Here is a 20,810-nt window from a genome sequence, read left to right as displayed (position 1 = left end):
GACTCACCTTCTAGTGTGAGCCCTTGGCCAGAGGAACAACTTCTTCCCTTAGTTCCGGAACCCTGGCCAATTAGCCACTAATTAGTTTGTGTATAACTTCCAGCAGGAAGGCTGGAAAATTCTACTTCAACTTTGGCAATGAGGTTCTTCCTGCAAAATTTAGTCTTGCCAATCTCCCAGATAAACCCTTGCACCAAAATATGGTTGCCATCTGGGCTTCACAGGCGAACAGGCAGACACATGCATCATGCAGCCCTTGTGCTGGCAGCTTCAAACAAAGGAGCATGGGAAAGAGATCACGTGGTCCTAATTCATCTATGAAATGAGAAACATGCAGGAATGGGGCAATTCAGGGTCAAGGAAGAAAAACTGTGTGTTCCAACAGATGCTTCCAACACAGACTTTCAAAAGTGTACAGGTAAGAGGTAGCAGATGGTGATTGCAGCCATGAAATTAAAAGATGTTTACTCCTTGGAAGGAAAGTTATGACCAACCTATACAGCATATTAAAAAGCAGAGACATTACTTTGCCAACAAAGGTTCGTCTAGTCAACGCTATGGTTTTTCCAGTGGTCATGTATGGATGTGAGAGTTGGACTATAAAGAAAGCTGAGCCCTGAAGAATTGATGCTTTTGAACTGTGGTGTTGGAGAAGACTCTTGAGAGTCCCTTGGACTGCAAGGAGGTCCAATCAGTTCATCCTAAAGGAGATCAGTCCTGGGTGTTCATTGGAAGGACTGACGTTGAGGCTGAAACTCCAATACTTTGGCCACCTGATGCAAAGAACTGACTCATTTGAAAAGACCCTGATGCTGGGAAATACTGAACACAAAATAATCACCACCCCCAAGAATTAGAAAAAGAGCAGACTGAAGTCTTAGGCACTGGAAGACATGTAAACAGAAAGGAGGGAGAGGAATTAAGTAGAAGAAAAGAATGTGGCAAAACTGATCAGGAAACCTAAAGCTGATTATTTGAGAGAACATGTAAAAAAGATAAGTTTCTGACAAGATCAATACTTTGGCCACCTGATGCAAAGAGCTGACTCATTTTAAAAGACCCTGATGCTGGGAAAGATTGAAGGCAGAAGGAGAAGAGGGTGACAAAGGATGAGATGGTTGGATGGCATCACCAATTCAATGGACATGAGTTTGGGTAAACTCTGGGAGTTGGTGATGGACAGGGAGGCCTGGCGTGCTGCAGTCCATGGGGTTGCAAAGAGTTGGACATGACTGAGGGATTGAACTAAACTGAACTGATGAGGTCGCAACCCAGCCGGACTGCAGGGTTCTGGAACATTAGAGATGAAAACAAGTATTGAGTGAACACTTACTACAAGCAGCATAATAACCTAGGCCGGCCAGGTAAGTGCGCCTGCATGGAGTTCTCAATCACAGAATAGGTATCTTAAGTAAAAATACAAGGCTGACAAAGGGAACTGGTTTGAAACAGAGAGATGCTGTCGCCCAAAGGAGGCATGATCCCCATGACAGGCTGAGTGGTCAGGGTAGGCTTCCAGAGCAGGGGCATCTTACACAGTCCTGAAGGCAGAACAGAACTTTTCTATACCTGTGGTCCCCACGTCAATTCTTTAAGAAAGTAAAGATTCCTGAATCCCATACCAGACCTAATGAATCAAAGAGTCTAGGAATGTTACCCTGGAATTGCTATTCTTTAAGAAAAAAATTATGATTATTATGGCAAATTTAAAACATTCACAAAAGCAGACATAATAGTGAACCCCTGTGTACCCAACACCCAGTCTCAGCAATCATCAACTCACGGCCATTCTTTCCCCATCTATATCCTGATCTAGTCCCCTCATTTAGTATTCTGGAATCTACCTTTTTTTTTTTTTTTTTAAACCAGGGACCCTTAGACAGTCAGACTATGGATGTGACTTAGGAGCCCCTCACTGAGCAAGATACAGATTGCGAACAAGGGAATTCTAGGTACGGTGGAGACAGAGACTTGGAGAAATGAAAGAGAAGGGCATCTGGGGGAGAATGGTCTCATCTGGAGGGCACAGACAGTGGGCTACACAGTTGGGGGAATAGTGATGAGGATCAAAAGATCACTGGGGACCACCAGGGCCCTTTTAGCATGCATGGTATCTTTGTGAGAAACAAAAAAGGGGTCTCCTCTAGGTGGAAAAAGCATCTCTTCCTCGGGCTGAAACCAGATGCACTAGCAGAGCAGACCTGGGTGCCAGCTCCTACTCACCACCTGGGCCCCTCCCTCCCGTGCCATGCCCAAGTCACGCAGCCGTGCACAGCAGCACCAGGGCCAGGGCTGATGGATTCTGATGGCCAGCAAAAGGGGCTGTGCTTTATCTAGTAAAGGTAGAAAGATGCTAAGAAGGGCACCATGTGACCATCAGCCTGTACTTGGAAAGAACACTGGGCTGCGCTGGAGAGGGAGGTAGACAAGATAGGAGGGAGAAACGCAAGAGGCAGTGGGGACTCAGGTCAGTAAACTCTTGCAAACTACCTGGGAAAGAAGGTAGAAAGCCTTGGAGATCATTTGGAGAGAGTAGTCTTGTGCAGGGATCTGGAGAGAACTGGGGGCTGGAGACAGTGATATGGGAGTCTCGGGCACACAGGTGTCATTTGGAGACAGGCAACTGCTGAAATTGCTCAGGGAGAGTATTTAGGGATGAAGGCCCTGGAAAAAAACAGTATTTAGAGGATGGGGGTTGAAGGGGAGAAGGATCAGGCCATGTTATATAGAGATTAAGGAGAAATGGCCAGGGAAGTAGAAAGGAGAGAAAGAGGGGACAAGTCTAGAACAGAGAAGTGTTCACAGGTGAGGTGAGAGGCAAGTATTCACCTAGGCAAGCAGAAAGGAAAAGAAACTAGAAATGTAAGGAAAAGTCAAGTTTTGGAGTACCAGGAATGACTAGTAAAGAGTATGGACAAGTGTCATGATGTATAGCAGGAGCCTGCTGATCAGTTACACTTCCTAAGTCTGTTACTTACCGAATATGGCCTTGGGCAAATTATTGGGTTGGCCAAAAAGCTTGTTCGGGTTTTTCTGTAAGATGTTATGGAAAAACCGGAACAAATCTTTTGGCCCACCCACTATTTAAGGGGAATCTCTGAATCTCTGCTGGTAAACTGTGGGTGATTATACCCACTCTGATAGGGAGTGGATAGGGATGATATCTCAGTGAATGACAATTCTTCTAGTCACTGGCTCCTAAGAGTGCACTGTCTTGTAGTATGGGTGATATTTTCACATATCTAATGCCAGTATCTCTAACTAGTTGGCAAGCTGCTTTGGAGGCAGAGATTAGGAATTTAAACTGAAGCCAAGGGTCATTTCTTGTTCATCTACTATGTGCAAGATAATATGAGGATGTAAAATAAGAAGGTCAAAGGGTTCATAAAGAAGCTGCCACGGTCCTAAGGGAGAGGGTGTGACATTCCCAAATTACAAATAAAGTGGTGCATGGAGAGACTTGCTCTGGCTGGTGGGACCAGGCTTCTAGCAGGCAGGCAGTATTGCATCAGGCTTCTGGGCTGGAAAGAGCAGGACAGAAGAACAAGAAAGTAGGGAATTGTCAGATGAGCTTGAGGCAAGCTAAGAACCTTGGGTTCCCAGGTGGTGCTAGTGGTAAAGAACCTGCTTGCCAATGCAGGATATGTAAGAGATTCAGGTTCGATTCCTAGGTCAGAAGGATCCCCTGGAGTACGGCATGGCAACCCACTCAAATATTCTTGCCTGGAGAATCCCATGGAGAGAGGAGCCTGACAGGCTGCAGCCCATAGCGTCGCACAGAGTCAGCCACAATTGAATGACTTAGACACACACATGCAAGAACCTTGGTAGGTTCAAGAGATCATGGGAAGTGAGGTGTACTGGGCTGTAGTAGATATAACCTAAGGTGACCCCCAATGTTTCACACTCTGGTATAATCCCATAACCCTTTCCCCTTGTGTATGGTGGAGAAACTGTGACTTACCTCCAACCAAAACAATGTGAAAAGGAATGTGATATCACTCACAATTATAAGACATCATAGGGCAAGGGCCAAGGGATTTGCAGGCATAATTAAGCTCCCTAAATGATTTGACTTTGAGTTAAAAGGGAGATTAGCCTAGGTGGGCCCAATCTAATCAAGCGATCCTTTTCAAAGAGGGTCCAGGCCTCCCTGAAGTTAGAGACTCAAAGCAGGAAAGGTTTTCACTCCTGCTGACCAGGAAGAAGCCACGTGTATTCTCCATTTGTAAGGAAATGAATTCTGCCCATAACCATGTGAGCCTGGAAGAGGAGCTCAAACTTCAACAAGAAAGTCAGCCTGGCTGACATCTTGATCACAGCAGAGAGACCCAGGTATGCTGTGCCTAGACTTCTGCCCTGTGGGAACTGTGAAATAATCAATGCTTTAAGCACCACATTTGTGGTATTTGTTATGCAGTAATAGGAAACAAATGTGTGGACTTGTGACGTGGAGGACCATAACAGCAGGCTAGAAAGTATGGGCTTTGTTATGCAGGCCATAGGGAGCCACTGACTATTTTGAGCAGAGGGAATTAAAGAAGCTGAGGGTTGGTTTCAGAACCCCTTGGAGAACATTTTTTTTTTTTAGTCAGGGCATTGCTCCCAGGAGCGGGGCCAGTGAAGTTCTGGTGAGGGATTAGTTTTGGGTTGAATCAAGCCAGCTATTCTTCAACCCAATTGAAGGAAAAAGGAGGAAGCAAATTCTAAAGAAATTGACAATCATTGAAAAAAACCTGAAGGAACTTTAGTGTCCTTGTTGCTAATTATAAATATTTACTCCTCCCAGAATTCCTGACCTCACAGAAGAGCCTGCTTTAGTACTGCTCTCTTACTGGAAAATTTGTGTGTGTGTGTGTGTGTGTGTGTGTGTGTGTGTGTGTGTTCCATGTTTTCTTGGAAGGGGGACAAGGCAGTAGCAAGGGACTGGATGATCTGCAGAGAGTCACTTCCTGTGAGATACTGTCTAGGTCCCCTCCCCTCTTCCCTCCTAGATCATAAACCCTGAGACCCCCCAAGGAACTCCTCCTTCTCTGATTCTATCTGCTGGAGACAACTAAGCCAAACAAACTCAGGAAGTGGCAAGAGGTTGGGAAGGGGAGGAAGTTCATGGCACAGAAGGAAGAAGTACAGAGAATGCCCTGATGTTCAAGGAAGAGGGTTGGGGTGGCGGGGTGGGGGGTGGGGGGGCGGGAGAGAAATGAAGGTCACCCCAAGGTTACTTGGCACTGGGCCTTTAAAACGTCCTGCTTAAGCTTTCAATCAAAACTGGCACAAACAGTGGATCAGATCTCCCGGGGCTATTCAAATATTAACATTTACAGTGATAAACAGCCCCCCAAAAAGCCTTCTGTAAGCAAACTGAAACAAACAACTAATTTAAAGCGAGTTGCTAAGAGACCAGTTGGGTGGAAGCCAAAGTCAGTTCAAGCATCCAGAGAACTCTCTATTTTTTCGCTTTTGGGGAAGAGAGGAGGTGAGGAGAGGTACCTGTAGATGACTCCATGTTGGTGGAGGAACATGAGAGCTGATGTAACCTCTGCAGCATAGAACCGGGAACGAGGCTCATCGAATTTTCGGGAGCGCTGAATCTGGAACATGAGGTCCCCACCATTCACATACTCCATGACAAAAAAGAGGCGGTCCTGAATGGAGAGGAGAAAATGCCATTTAGCGAGTCCACTGCAGCTGCCCACACAGGCCAGCGAATGTACAGTGAGTTCCAAGTAACAGAACCAGGACTCAAGCAAGGGGCAGGGTGCACAGGTGGGGGAATTCTGGTAGCACATGTTCTAGAGAGAAGACAAGGAATCAGGGTATGAAGTGCTATTCTAAGATCTTTGTCTTTCACAGGAACCAGCATGGTCTAGTGGGAGGAGTCTAAGATTGACAGAAAGAAGACCTGGATCTCTGCCTAATTTCTGTTACAACCTTGAAGTGTGACCTTGGACAAGTCTCTGTCCCTTTGGAGGCTCCAGTTACTTTTGTCTGTGTGGTAGGTTACATCATGGCTGCCCCAAAGATATCCCAGTCCTAATCCCTTAATGTGTAAATGTTACCTGAGATGGCAAAAAAGAACTCAACAGTTGTGATGAAGTTAAGGATCTTGAGTTGGGGAGATTATTTTGGATCACCAGGATGGGCCTTAAATGCAGTCACAAATGTCCTTATAAAATGAAGGTAGAGGGAGATTTGAGAAGGGAGGAGAAAGCAGTGTGACCAAGGAAGCAGAGATTATAATGAAGTTGCCACAAGCCAAGGAAGGTGGTGCTGTCAGAAGGTGGAGCCGCCAGAAGCTGGAAGAGGCAGGGAAGGGTCTGTCCTAGAGCTTCTGGAGGGAGCATGCCTCCATCCGCACTTGGACTCTGGCTCAGTGACACTGGTCTCAGACGTCTGACCTCCAGAAATGTGAGAGGAGAGATTTCTGTTATTTTAAACCACCAAGTTAGTGGTGATTTGCTAAGGCAGTACTGGAACCTAATACAAAACAACACAGACTGATGAGATGGTGAGAGCCCCGCCCGTGGAAGGGCCACGTCTCACTTTGGAGGATGCTCCCTCTGGGATCTCCACCTTGATGTGCTTCTTATGGATTTTGCCCTCAAGAATGGCCAAACCATAATCACATCTCATCGGGGGTGGTGCCTTCTTATCTGCACATCATGATGATGTGGGAAGAAGACAGACTGAAATTTACTTTTTGTATAGTTTCCTGACTACTATTTCCTGAGCCTGTAGAGTGTGGGGTGCTATGCTGGGCAGGAGGCAAAAAGTTGTAAGCCATCACTGTCCTGAATGTTGCAGGGTGGGGTTATAAGTCTTAACCATAAGGCTTATGATCCAGGGGCAGAGACGGGAAATGTGTAGAATGATGAAAACTAAATAGGACCAGAGTGCCTTAAAGATATTTGGTGCTAAAAGGATTAGGACAAAGGGAGACTCTTTGAACTGGGGGTCCATGGAGGATTCCAGAAGGAGACAGGCCCTCCCTGAGAGGAGGAGGAGATGGGGGAGGCACCAACAAATACCAGGACATGGGAACAGAGGGACAGTGCTTGGGGACCGGTGAACTGACCAGGTCAGCCAGGGAGGAAGGTCCATGGAGCAAAGAGGAAGCAGTGAGGCTGGAGAGGCCAGAGGGTCAGAGTAAATTCTTAACATATAGACATAGTCTCAGCAAAGCTGCTAGGTGGATGTCAGCATATTATCTTTCATTAAAATTAGTAGAATCATTTCAATTAAGACTGAGTAAAAATCACAATTAGCAAAGGCTAATAGAGTTCTGCCAAGAAAACTCACTGGTGATAGCAAACATCCTCTTCCAAAAACACAAGAGAAGACTCTACACATGGACATCACCAGCTGGTAAACACCAAAATCAGATTGATTCTATTCTTTGCAGCCAAAGATGGAGAAGCTCTATACAGTCAGCAAAAACAAGACCCAGAGCTGACTGTGGCTCAGATCATGAACTCCTTATTGCCAAATTCAAACTTAAATTGAAGAAAGTAGGGAAAACCACTAGACCATCCAGGTATGACCTAAATCAAATCCCTTATGATTATACAGTGGAAGTGAAAAATAGATTCAAGGGATTAGATCTGATAGACAGAGTGCCTGAAGAACTATGGACAGAGGTTCATGACATTGTACAGGAGGCAGTGATCAAGACCATGCCCAAGAAAAAGAAATGCAAAAAGGCAAAATTGTCTGAGGAGGCCTTACAAATAGCTGTGAAAAGAAGAGAAGCGAAGGCAAAGGAGGAAAAGGAAGATACACCCATTTGAATGCAGAGTTCCAAAGAATAGCAAGGAGAGATAAAAAAAAAAAAACCTTCCTCGGTGATCAATGCAAAGAAATACAGGAAAACAACAGAATGGGAAAAACTAAAGATCTCTTCAAGAAAATTAGAGATACCAAGGGAACTTTTCATGCAAAGATGGGCACAGTAAAGGACAGAAATGGTATGGACCTAACAGAAGCAGAAAATATTAAGAAGAAGTGGCAAGAATACACAGAAGAACTATACAAAAAAAGATCTTTACGACCCAGATAATCACGATGGTGTAATCACTCACCTAGAGCCAGACATCCTGGAATGCATAGTCAAGTGGCCCTTGGGCAGCATTGCTACAAACAAAGCTAGTAGAGATGAAGGAATTCCAGTTGAGCTATTTCAAATCCTAAAAGATGATGCTGTGAAAGTACTGCCCTCAATATGCCAGCAAATTTGGAAGACTCAGCAGTGGCCACAGGACTGGAAAAGGTCAGTTTTCATTGCAATCCCAAAGAAAGGCAATGCCAAAGAATGCTCAAACTACCACACAATTGCACTCATCTCACATATTAGCAAAGTGATGCTCAAAATTCTCCAAGCCAGGCTTCAACAGTATGTGAACCGTGAACTTCCAGATGTTCAAGCTGGTTTTAGAAAAAGCAGAGGAACCAGAGATCAAATTGCCAGCATCCATTGGATCATCAAAAAAGCAAGAGAATTCCAGAAAAACATCTGCTTCTGCTTTATTGATTACACCAAAGCCTTTGATGGTGTGGATCACAACAGACTGTGGAAAATTCTTCATGAGATAGGAATACCAGACCTGACCTGCCTCCTGAGAAATCTGTATGCAGGTCAAAAAGCAACAGTTAGAACTGGACATGGAACAGACTGGTTCCAAATAGGAAAAGGAGTACATCAAGGCTGTATATTGTCACCCTGCTTATTTAACTTATATGCAGAGTACATCATGAGAAATGTTGGACTGGATGAAGCACAAGGTGGAATCAAGATTTCCGGGAGAAATATCAATAATCTCAGATATGCAGATGACACCACTCTTATGGGAGAAAGACAAGAGGAACTAAAGAGTCTCTTGATAAAAGTGAAAGAGGAGAGTCAAAAAGTTGGCTTAAAACTCAACATTCAGAAGACTAAGATCATGGCATCCAGTTGCATCACTTCATGGCAAATAGATGGGGAAGCAGTGGAAACAGTGACAGACTTTCCTTTGGGGGGCTCCAAAATCACTGCAGATGGTGACTACAGCCATGACATTATTAAAAGACGCTTGCTCCTTGGAAGAAAAGTTATGACCAACCTAGACCCCTTATTAAAAAGCAGACATTACTTTGCAAAAAAGGTCCATCTAGTCAAAGCTATGGTTTTTCCAGTGTATGTATGGATGTGAGAATTGGACTATAAAGAAAGCTGAGTGTCAAAGAATTGATGCTTTTGAACTGTGGTGTTGGAGAAGACTCTTGAGAGTCCCTTGGACTGCAAGGAGATCCAACCAGTCCATCCTAAAGGAAATCAGTCCTGAACATTCATTGGAAGGACAAATGCTAAAGTTGAAACTCCAATACTTTGGCCAGCTAATGTGAAGAACTGACTCATTTGAAAGGACCCTGATGCTGGGAAAGATTGAAGGTGGGAGGATAAGGGGAAGACAGAGGATGAGATGGTTGGATGGCATCACTGACTCAATGGACATGAATTTGAGTAAACTCCGGGAGTAGGTGATGGGCAGGGAATCCTGGTGTGCTGCAGTCCATGGGATCACAAAGAGTCAGACACGACCGAGTGACTGAACTGAACTGAACTGAAAAATCACAATAATATATTATTCATGGAGCAGCCTTGACCACACATCTACTTTATAACTGGCATCTCTTTTAAACTAAGTCACCCTTAAGAATTATAAATTCAGACTACCTTCTGTCCCCACCACAACCTCCAGAATTATTCAAGCTTTACTGCTATTCACAAAGAGCCTAAGATCTAGCTTCTCTTCCATTTGTCTTGACCTTCCCCTTCAAAGCCTGGCTTATTTTCTCCCCCAGGTCCAACTGGGTACTCAGAAGTGTTCAGATCATCTATTCAATCATCTATTCAATGGTCATTTGATGATGAGTGTTCATTAGATCATCTATTCCCCATTCAAATCCTTATTTCAATGATCAGGCCAGTGCCAACCCAATGAAACCAGAATTTCTGAGGGTGGACTCCAGCTATCGTAGTTCTCAAAGCTCCTCATGTGATTACAGTGGGCAGCCAGGATTAAGAAACACTCTCCCATCTGGTTGATGCCAAGGTAAGATACATGGATCATATGTTATTAGGGTTTTCCTCTTTTTCAAGGGTGTCCCAAGAACAAGGTTCTCAAACTTGTGCATCAGAATCTCACAGAGGTTTATTAGAACATTGGATTCCTCCTCTGCTCCTTCTGTCCTACAGAGTTTCTGATTCAGAAGGTCTCGACTGGAGCCTGAGAATCTGCATCTCTTAGTTCCCAGGTATGATAGGCTGCTGGCCTGGAGCTCTCACTTTGAGAACCAATGCCCTAGAGCATGGAGAAGGCAATGGCACCCCACTCCAGTACTCTTGCCTGGAAAATCCCATGGACGGAGGAGCCTGGTAGGCTGCAGTCCATGGGGTCGCTAAGAGTCAGACACGACTGAGCGACTTCACTTTCACTTTTCACTTTCATGCATTGGAGAAGGAAATGGCCACGCACTCTAGTGTTCTTGCCTGGAGAATCCCAGGGACAGGGAAGCCTGGTGGGCTGCAGTCCATGGGGTCGCACAGAGTCAGACACGACTGAAGCGACTTGGCAGGCAGCAGCAGCCCTACAGCACTTGGAGCAAGGCTTTCCCATGGCAAATATAGCCTTGTCATGCATTCAACACTACCCTAATCTAGCTGAACCATCATCAGAAACAGCTGCTGCAATACCAGTTCCTGGTCACCAACTTGGACTTGGGCTTTAGCAATCATGGAACATTTTCTTGCCTTTGTTTGAAAGAATCCAAATTTCTAAATCTCACCTCCCCACCCTGCCTCCCTGGCTGCTTTTTACTCCCCACAAGGCATTTAAGGACAGGGGCCATGGAGTGAGAAAGCAGAGCCTCTACCCTGATTTCTTCACTCACTGGCTGTGTGACCTCAGGCAAATGACTTCAGCTCCCTGTGCTCAGTGCTCTCTACTGTGAAAATGAGAACGAAAACAGGACCTGCCTTACAAAATTCTTATGAGGATTAAATTATATGTTAAAGTGCCTGGTTCATAACTGGGGCTCCATAAAGACTATCAATGATTATTTCTATAGTATTATAGCTAGTGGTATGACAGTTATTATTGTCATTATTGAGTCTTCATTTTCCCTACCCTTTCAGCATTATTTTTCCCTGATGACCTCCTCTCCCAACAAATGCTTGCTTTCCTTGGCTTTCAGCTGCTATTCTCCCTGTGGTGCTGGCAGGTTTGTTGTGCCCGCTTTTGTAGGCTTCTCCTTTCCCCAGCCATTAGGTGTCGGAATCCCACGAGGCGGGGTTGGACGCCCTCCGCTCTCCTCCCCTTTCTGTACTCGCTGAGTGATCTCATCCACACCCATGGTGTCTAATGCACCTTGACACTGATGACTCACAAACATCTCCCTCCATCCTAGGCCTCTCCTCCAATCCGGGAACCCATTTACCCAGCTGTGTTTCTGTCGTCTCTCTCTGATGCCTCAAAGGCACTCAATCCCAACATGTTCAAAACTGCTTCATAATCTTCCCCTGGCAAACTGGTCCTCATCCAGGGTGCCTGTCTCGGGGCAGGGCTTCACCATCCAGCCAAGTGTGTAAGTCAGAAACCTGAAAAGCCATTCGCAATACCCGCCTCCTCTTTATCCCTCTTATCCATCACCAAGTCCTTACTGCTTTTACTTTTTGTACCTTTGCACTTATTACCTTTGTACCTGTTACATTTGCCTGCTTCCTTCTGTTGCTGCCACCACTGTGGCCGCCATTCTGGCCCAAGCAGTTGTCATCTCTGGTTGAAATTCTTGCAGGTGCCTTCTCACTGGTGCTCCCTACACTGATTCCAGTCCCCACACCAAACACTGACCACACTGTGGGCAGAGTTACCTGCTGAAATGAAAATCTTATTACAGTGTATGCGCCTTCCTTTCCTCATTCTACTGATTTTTTCAAAGGTTTCATATTACTCTTGGAATAAGTAGAACACTCCCTAATATGCCTCATGGCCAGTGTGATCTGGCCCTATCTAATTCTCAGTCATTTCACTCCCAGCTGTTCCCTTCGCCTCAATCAGAAACTCCCTGCTGCCACAGGGCCTTTGCTCATGCTGCTCCCTCTGCTTGGCCTGTGTCTCCCTGACCTTTCACCTAATTAACTCCTCCTCATCCTTCAGATTTCAGTGCAGCCATCTTTTCTTCTAGGAAGCTGTCCCTGACTTTTCTGACCAGGTCAAAACCTCCTCTTACATGCAACACTCTCCAGTGGGGGGTTGATTTGTGTCACTGATTTATGTCTTTCTCTCTCAGTAGTCTGTATACTTCATGAGGGTAAACACTGTTGGTAACTCTGCCCTGTTGGTTTTTAAGGGAATTAGCCTAACCCCAAAGAAAAGTGCCTCTAATTCCCTTTAAAACAAGCATCATGTGGATAGAATAACTAAACAGCTCAGGGGGCTATAAGAGAAACAAAATCAAAAGAGGCTCTGATATTTATATCTGCAGTCTCTTACTGCTTAGGGAATTAAAGGCTTCAAGATGAGTCAGCCCACTGCAGCGAGCCTCCTGCCTATAGAAAGCGCCCATGAGCGCCCAATCTGACCATTTCACCCCCAAGGGGTCTGTCTCAGCACCCAGTGTTTGGGACAGCTTTAAACAGTTCTTTGGTTCCATGGCTAGATGATTTCACCTCCCCATGAGATGGCCAGTTCCTTGAGGAACATAACCTTAGACTTCCCAGCAATGCCATGGCCACTACTAGCTCAATAAAAATCTGCTCATCCAACATTCACTCCATGTTAGCACCTTAAGGGACGGGTTCTCATTAGCTTCTCAGTATATCCCCAGCAACTAGAATGGAGCCTGAAACACAGTGGGTTCCTAGGGTGTCTTTGGTGAATGCATGAAGTCTTGAGTGCCCACCATGGAGAAGACTCTGTTTGCTAGAAGTTCAATCGTAAACAGAGTTGATTTCCCCATGTTATTTCTATCATTAACCTCATTTCGAGTTATTCTAACTTTAGGCCATTTGAACTTCAGTTTTAACTTACTTTTCTACTCAATACAGCTCAATGTGCATGGCTCCAAAGCACGGTCAACCCTTTTGACACAGGAGGGACTGCTATTAAAGCAAGAGAAGCTTTTCACTCCTCCTCCCCCCATTCAGTGAGTCTGGATTATTTCTGGTCTCCACACCTAAACCATTTGAGAAGCATGTTTTGATGCAGAGTGAGAACCTGAAGTCATTCTGGGAACTGCTTAATTACATAAACTCAAATCAAAAGAAAGCTGGCAAACCCAGCAGCCACTCATTCATTAATCCCCTCTTGGCATGGGTAGAAAACACAACAAAACAAAAAACCCAACTTCCTGGTAAAGTAAGCAAATACTTTTCTGAGGTAATCAAAGATGTTAAAAACCTTATTCTATCTCCTCCTCCTTTAGTCACACCTGAATGTCTAAAAAGTTATGGTCTTGTGATAGTAGGTAAACTAATAAAATCAGGAAAGAGATTATATGTCATGGCCATTTAGGGTAATAACGACCTGCAAGCTGGAAGGGCCACGCCATGTGCTTGAAATTCCCTTTGGGCTCCATTTTCCCAGAGTGCTAACCTTTCCTAACTTAGAAGGGAAAATCTGGCCCGCCCTGTTCATCTTTCAAGGTGTGATGGATAGCCAGAGGCTTCCTCTCAGCAGCACTGCGTGTACTGCCAACTGGATCTGTTTGGACACACATTCACCACAGTTTGTTAGCTGTTTACATGTGCAAAGATTCTATCGCTTTTAAATCAATTTCACATGACTGCCCAACAAAAGACAGGACTTGGAACAGTCCGCCTTTGATGCACCAGTGACAGAATGAATGATTTCTCTAACGCGCCACATCTAAGGGAATCAGGGAGCCTGACTTCTCACTTGCAGCATCTCCTTTTCCTGTCCATGTCTCCATCTTATAACCTATCAACTCAGCAGGTCTGTCCTGGGTGCCCAGACCTAGGGTAGGTGACTGGGGGATATGGAAGATGATATGAGCCATGGGTTTGGTTTCTAGGCACTAGGAACTGAACACAAGAAATCATACAAAGCAACATAAAATGCTCTGTCATTATGCGCTAAACCGTCTTGTATCAAATCAGACGTGAAACCTATGTATCTGCGCCCTTAGCTTCTTAGGCCCTTAGAGAAGAAATGTCTATCATCCAGGCCTCAGCACTTACAAAAGATCATTTTAAGAAAAGGCCGTAAGAAAACTCTTTCTGTATTTTATTTTCCACAATACAACTGGTATTGATGGAAATGGCCACTGCCTTGGGATTTGGTTGAGACAAATCTAAATTATGTGAAAGACCACAGTTGAGGTCTTGAACGGCAGGTGGGAGGAGTAGAGGGCCTGGCAAGTTAGAAGCACATACTTCATGAAGGGCAGAGGTAAGGAAAAGTGATCACTGTATGTGGGGGTGAGGAGGGGAGGAATGAGGCAGTGAAAAAACTCAGATGTGGGTATGAAGGAGACAGACTGGGTGGGGGCAGGAAGAGAGATGGTTCTGAAAACACAGGCGAGAAATAAAGAACTCTAGAAATCTTCTGAGTTATAAAATGGCATAACTAAAGCTGATTTAAAAACTGTTCTAAAAGTAGAGTTCATGATGGATTGATGGAAGATTGCTTGAAGTTATTATCCCATCTCTTCTTTATTTCCACTGTATAAACCGTTTTATTATCTTTGAGAAAGAACAGCAAGCAATCGTTCTTCTCTATTATACTGCTTGGGTCAAAAGAAAGGAAAGATCCAATCACCTTGGGAAACTTAACTATTAAACTAATCTATAAATCAATTTTATTTCCTCATCAAGAAAGCACAGCCATCATTACAATAAACTAAAACCAGACACTCACGAGTGGGATTCTCCAGCTCTCAGGCAGACATACAATATGCAGACTAGAGGCAGAGCCTTGTTTAATCGGTGTCATAGACCGTCCACTGAGGTAGGTGAGAGAGAGATGGAGAATAAAAAGAAAGGATCTTTCCTCTCACTGAAGACTTACCTGCCAACTAACAGAGAATGAGCATCTTATCTGAATAATAATTATGATTGATTATGCAAATTTTTTATGCAACAATAATATCACCTGAAACATGTTTAAAAAATTAATTTTCACACATTCTCAGTACTTCTCAGCTTTCTCCCATTGTGCAAGGCCTTACTCTAGAATAACGACCCTGTTGCAGTCTTTCCCCAAATTTAGATTTATCTCAACCAAATTCCTACAGCCATGGTCAAGTCCATCAATGCCAAGAGTGGTACTGAAAATACAGAATGGGTTTTCACATTGCTGTTTCTTATAACAATCTTCTATAGGCTACAGAGGGGTAGAGTCTACCCTTCTTTGGATAAAAAGGGAGAAGTATTTTCTTGGGGGAAAGTATTAACCTAATCAGAATTAGCCAAACAGCAAAACTTCCACACAGAAGCCTGCTAGTTGAGAAGGTATAAACTTCATTCATGTCCATCTGATACTTGTTTCCAACTGCTTTAAACTCTACTTATTTGAAGTATATAGGACACCCCAAGTTTAAAGTGACCTAAAAGCTATACCAAACGGACTCATTCAATTAAGCTCAAAAGAAACATTTCCTGCATCTGATTAGAGGGATTATTACACTTAAGCCAGGGAACAACTTCAAGTTACTGTCATCCTGCCCCAGGCACTCCCATCTGTGTGTGAAGGCCAGGAAAAGCGGAGGGCTTTGGGATCAGTACGTCAGAGGACACTTGCCTTTCATACGGTCGCTTTCATAGAGTGGTCAATATCTTAGGAAAATGAAGTTTCTATCACATGATGTGACGGGACATACAGGACAGCCCCCAAATAGGCTACATTTCAACGATGATAACCCTAGAGTGACCTTGTGCTATGAATAAGAGCAACATCTGAAGGTAAGTAGGCATAATGACTTGCTGTTCATTTTTCTCTTTGAAAATGACAGGGTCAGAGGGGTTTAGATGGGGAACATGACGATGAAATGGACAATGGTGTGGTTTTCCCGAGGCTCTTCCTTTTATTCCATCACATCACCAGAGTGTCAGCATCACCTCAGAGCACCAGGCTTTCTCCTGGTTCTTCACCCAAGAACTGCTTTCTCCATGAAGTGCTGCTCCTGGGGGTGGCTTCTGGCTGTCATCCTCTGTCACTGGCTGTTGACCTGGACTCCAGGAAAGCAGCAGAGCATCAGGAAACTCTCCCCTGACTCATTTGCCCAACTTAGCAGCCTGGTCATCTTGCAGAGATTTCACGTGTCCCTGCTACCCACCTAGAATCTAGTCTGCCCATTCTGGGCAGGCCAGATCTCTCTTTAATGATACCAAGAGCCAGTTTAAAAAGAAAGAAAACATTGGTTGCTCACTGGAGTCCATTGTCACCAGCAGTCAGCAGCTGAAGTTAAGAACTGAAAGAACACTCTTTGTGTTTTTAAGCACAGGAATGAAAGTATTCTTGTTCTAAGCCCATCTTCCCATCCAGCCAAGGCCCACATGTAGTCTTGTCTTTTATCAATGCTCTTTTCATGAACTCAGGCTTCTCTTCCCAATCTGGTATGTGATTGCATCAAACTCTGACTGCCCCAGAATATACCTTCCTGTGTCTCCAGCAGGATGTAAGACCCAACAGCTGGGGCTCAAGATGCCTTTTTCTGGTGTCTCCACATCCTCTCTAGGCTCGATGTATGTCTAGCTGGTAGAGAGGAACTAAATGAGTGTCTCTGGTCTCCAGCTCACATGCTAGAGATGGAGCCCAGGCAGAACTGAAGCAGCTCATGTAGTTGCTGGGCTTCCCTGCTGCTGCTAAGTCGCGTCAGTCGTGTCCGACTCCGTGCGACCCCACAGACAGCAGCCCATCAGGCTCCCCTGTCCCTGGGATCCTCCGGGCAAGAATACTGGAGTGGGTTGCCATTTCCTTCTCCGATGCATGAAAGTGAAAAGTGAAAGTAAAGTTGCTCAGTCGTGTCTGACCTCTAGCGACCCCATGGACTGCAGCCCACCAGGCTCTTCTGTCCATGGGATTTTCCAGGCAAGAGTACTGGAGTGGGCTGCCATTGGCTTCCCTGGTGGCTCAGTAAAGAATCCACCTGCTAATGCAGGAGACACAAGTTTGATCCCGAGGTCAGGAAGATCGCCCAGAGAAGGAAATGGCAACCCACTCCAGTATTCTTGCTGGGGAAATCCCATGGGCAGAGGGGCCTGGTGGGGTACAATCTATGGGGTCACAAAGAGTCGGACACAACTTAGCAACTAAACAACAATAACAACAAATATAGCTGCTACTCTGATTTTTGGAAGCTTCAGATGTCACCTTATTACTTCCTGTGTCCAATACAGAAAGAAGCACCTACAGAGGTCACATGTGAGGTCTGATTTCCAGGAGGCTCACGCGTCTACTATTGTCAATAAGTCTGCAGTCCTGGGTGAGGCCAAGCCTCGAATCCTGTTATGGCTGCAATTGGTGTTGCTATTTTCTTTCCTATTGTTCTTTGTTTCTTTTCTTATTTGCTTAATTCTATTTAGAATGAAATCCTGCTAACCAATCAGGGGATTAGATGACCAGTCTATTCAGCAAAAAAGTAATCAAAGAAATGTTATTCCAATTTTACCTGTATGACACAACTGACCAGTTAATGTTACAACCAGCTGTCACAATAGTTTCTCTTTTCTTACTTTTTGTTTCCCAAAGAATATGCAAAGATCATGTGACAGTTTTAAACATACGCAAATACCAGGTAGCTGACCCTGAGGAGAGAAGGTACATAACTATTTCTCTTCAGTTGTGGAAAGGAACCATAACCTGCTTAGATGGAAATATTTAGGTTGAGCCCACCAAACAGAGAAGAAAGGAAAGCTGCCTCTTGCACCTCTAGCTCGGTGTAGCAGTCAGAGCTGATCCTACACTAGGATCAGGGGGCAACGATGTGGTGAGAGCCTCCACTTAGCCTGCAGACCAGATAACACACGCACAATGTGGTCAATGCAGCAAATATCCGGGTTCCCAATGAAACATTATTTCTCCACTTGGAACACCGGAAGGATGGCACTCTCCTTCATTCCAAAGCTTACCCATTCACGAGGACGTGCTCAGCCAACACCAACCTTTCCCCTTCCTGGTCTGGGCTCCAGAGCTTTCTGTCTGCATCGGTTTGAGTTTTTGGTTATTCTCATGCAACACTCTTTAGAAGAAGCAGGGCACAAGCAGCAACTGCTCCTGTGGCTCCTGCTGGACTCCGCTCATCAGATCACATGGTCAGTGTGGTGTCCCATTCTGAGCACCATCTTTGACACTGACAAACTAGAGTTCATCCAGAGGAAGGCAAACAGGAGGGGGTGAAGAAGCCGAGATCTGTAAGAAGTAGCTGAAGGAGGTGGCAATGCTCAGCCTCAAGAAACCCACTCTTAGAGGATGCTGACAGTCTGAACTGAATGAATGAATGAACAAATGCATCAGGTATCAGACAAAGGAGCAAACTGGAGAGGAACCCTCTTCAAATACTTGAAGGATTGACATGTTGGTAACCAATTGCAGGACTGCCATCTTGGTAATGACAACCTGTGTTACTGCAGACTAACTAAGAAAATGGGTAGAAGATAAACAAAGGCCCTTTTATCAAAGTCTAGGATAGCTCAGTTGGTAAAGAATCAGCCTGCAATGCAGGAGACCCTGGTTAGATTCCTGGGTTGGGAAGATCCCCTGGAGAAGGGATAGGCTACCCACTCCAGTATTCTTGGGCTTCCCTTGTGGCTCAGCTGCTAAAGAATCCACCTGCAATGCAGGAGACCTGGGTTCAACCCCTGGGTTGGGAAGATCCGTTGGAGAAGGGAAAGGCTACCCATTCCAGTATTCTGGCCTGGAGAATTCCATGGACTGTAAGTCCATGAGGTCACAAAGAGACAGGACTGAGCAACTTTCACTTTGAGGAAACGCTTTAGAGAACCCCCATCTTCTGCCTGGGTCCTGCTGCCTTGTTCTGCAGTAAGTTCCTTCCAACCTGAGGATGTCAGCCGTGGGTGGCTCATCACTTTGCAGGGTTGTTAACAGAAACCCTCCTTGTTCATCGAGGGGACTGGTCAAGTGAGCTAGCCAAGCCACAGAATCCCCTGAGAGCATTTTAAAGCATACATATTTCCAGGACCCTTGATCAGAGTTTCTAATTCTGGCTGGGCCCTGGGAATGTCCACTTCATTTTAAATTCCCCAGGTAGCTCCTAATGCTCAGTGAGGTTTGGGAACCACTGGATTGGACAACTGCCCTGGCTTGTGACATCAAGATTAGGTGATTTCACTGCATTTGGTTCTGTATCTTTTTGTGAGAATTTTATGTACTGTTAAGTCCAACCAGAGTATAAATTCTTGGACCAGTGGCTTCTAGTCTTCCTCCAGCCCAGGACTCTGACAGACAGGTACTCTTAGGAAAACAATGGCTTTCCACAACAGGAGGAATCTTCTGGAATGACTGGGGTCATGTCTCCTGCAACTGGCTGTGTTCTTACAATGCTCCACACCATGCTGGGCTCATCCACCCACTCCACTAATGTCATAATAAAGCACCTATTACATAGCTGATACTACGCTATACCATGGTTTTGTAACTATGGGGCCATATGAAATCAAATCAAGGGCCTGAAATTCCCACCCACAGTTAAAGAGCTGTGGTTTCACGACATAATTGTATTTCTTGTCTTTTCCTTTTTATTGGTCCCGCTTGGTTTGACTTTCGGTCCTAGAGACACCTTGTTGGATTCATATGCATGGCTGCCCCGAACCAAATAAACCATGTCACAATGGCAAGGAGGCTCTGCTGACATCACCACTGTGCTAAATCTCCTTGCATGTTCTGACTCCTTTAATAAAGCCGGAATGAAAATGTGCTAAGCTGGGGAAAATTGGCAACTTGGAAATAATACACTAACATTACCATACAACTCAATCCTGTGGATTCTGAACACTTGGTCACATTGTTTTAAATATTAAGCGGCCAGGCTGGTGGCTGTAGGCTGGCTGGAGAGGATTTCCATACCACTTCACTAATGCTTTCATTAGATGACAGATAGAGCGTGAATAGAGGTTTTTGATTGTTAAATTCTTTGATCTCCGTACCTTCACCCAGGTTTACTCTGAACCCCAGGCAGTGTGGTGAAATAAACTTGTAAGTATTTGGTGTAATAGCACAGGGGCCTCTCCAAGGAACTGTTTAACCTCAGCTACGCTATTGTAAGAAGGTGTGGGATTCCAGCATGTGTTGTTTTTTTAAAAAATCTATGAGTCTGCGTTCAACAGGCGTAGGTGCTTGTAGAAGCAGAACAAAAACAGCCTGTGTTTAATCTGTTCACAGACCTTTTGTTCTTAATGACCTGGAAAGGTGGTGAAATAGACAAAGCAAGTGAGTTTCAGGGCTGAGTCATAGCTCTTACACGAACCAAGGGCTGACGATTCAGAGAGGAGGCTGGTTTCTCTAACTGTAGAAATTCGTGATCTAAATGATTTGTTAAATGACACAAATGAGAAAAAATGACATAGAGAACCTCAACTGAAAGGCTTATAACTTGGCTGTAATCGGTCCCCATTTGTAGAATTCTGTCTGTGGGTGTTTTTGAATGTTCTGATAGCCTTCTCCACCCACATTCTCACCTGCGTGGTGCCATGGTCCAAACTCAGCCCCTGGACCCAGACTGCTTGTGTTTAAATCCTAGCTCCTCTACTCACTGGCTATATGAACTTGGACAATCAGGAGTGTTGGTTTCCACAC

At 44.9% G+C, this 20,810-nt stretch overlaps 1 protein-coding gene across 4 annotated transcripts in view; it reads right to left on the bottom strand.

Moving 5' to 3' along the window:
• The window catches only part of PRKCE (protein kinase C epsilon), a 542,457-nt gene that overhangs the window by 85,214 nt on the left and 436,433 nt on the right, over window positions 1–20,810 (bottom strand). For all 4 annotated transcript variants that reach the window (XM_024998410.2, XM_005212581.5, XM_024998411.2 and 1 more), the window contains one exon: window positions 5,491–5,645. In XM_024998410.2, the coding sequence (XP_024854178.1) occupies window positions 5,491–5,645 (155 nt within the window). The remainder of the gene's footprint in view (window positions 1–5,490; window positions 5,646–20,810) is intronic.

The sequence above is a fragment of the Bos taurus genome, chromosome 11, assembly GCF_002263795.3.
Source record: "Bos taurus isolate L1 Dominette 01449 registration number 42190680 breed Hereford chromosome 11, ARS-UCD2.0, whole genome shotgun sequence".
NCBI lineage: Eukaryota > Metazoa > Chordata > Mammalia > Artiodactyla > Bovidae > Bos > Bos taurus.
Note: the sequence above shows the minus strand (reverse complement) of the source record. Positions and strands in the feature narration are given on the sequence as shown.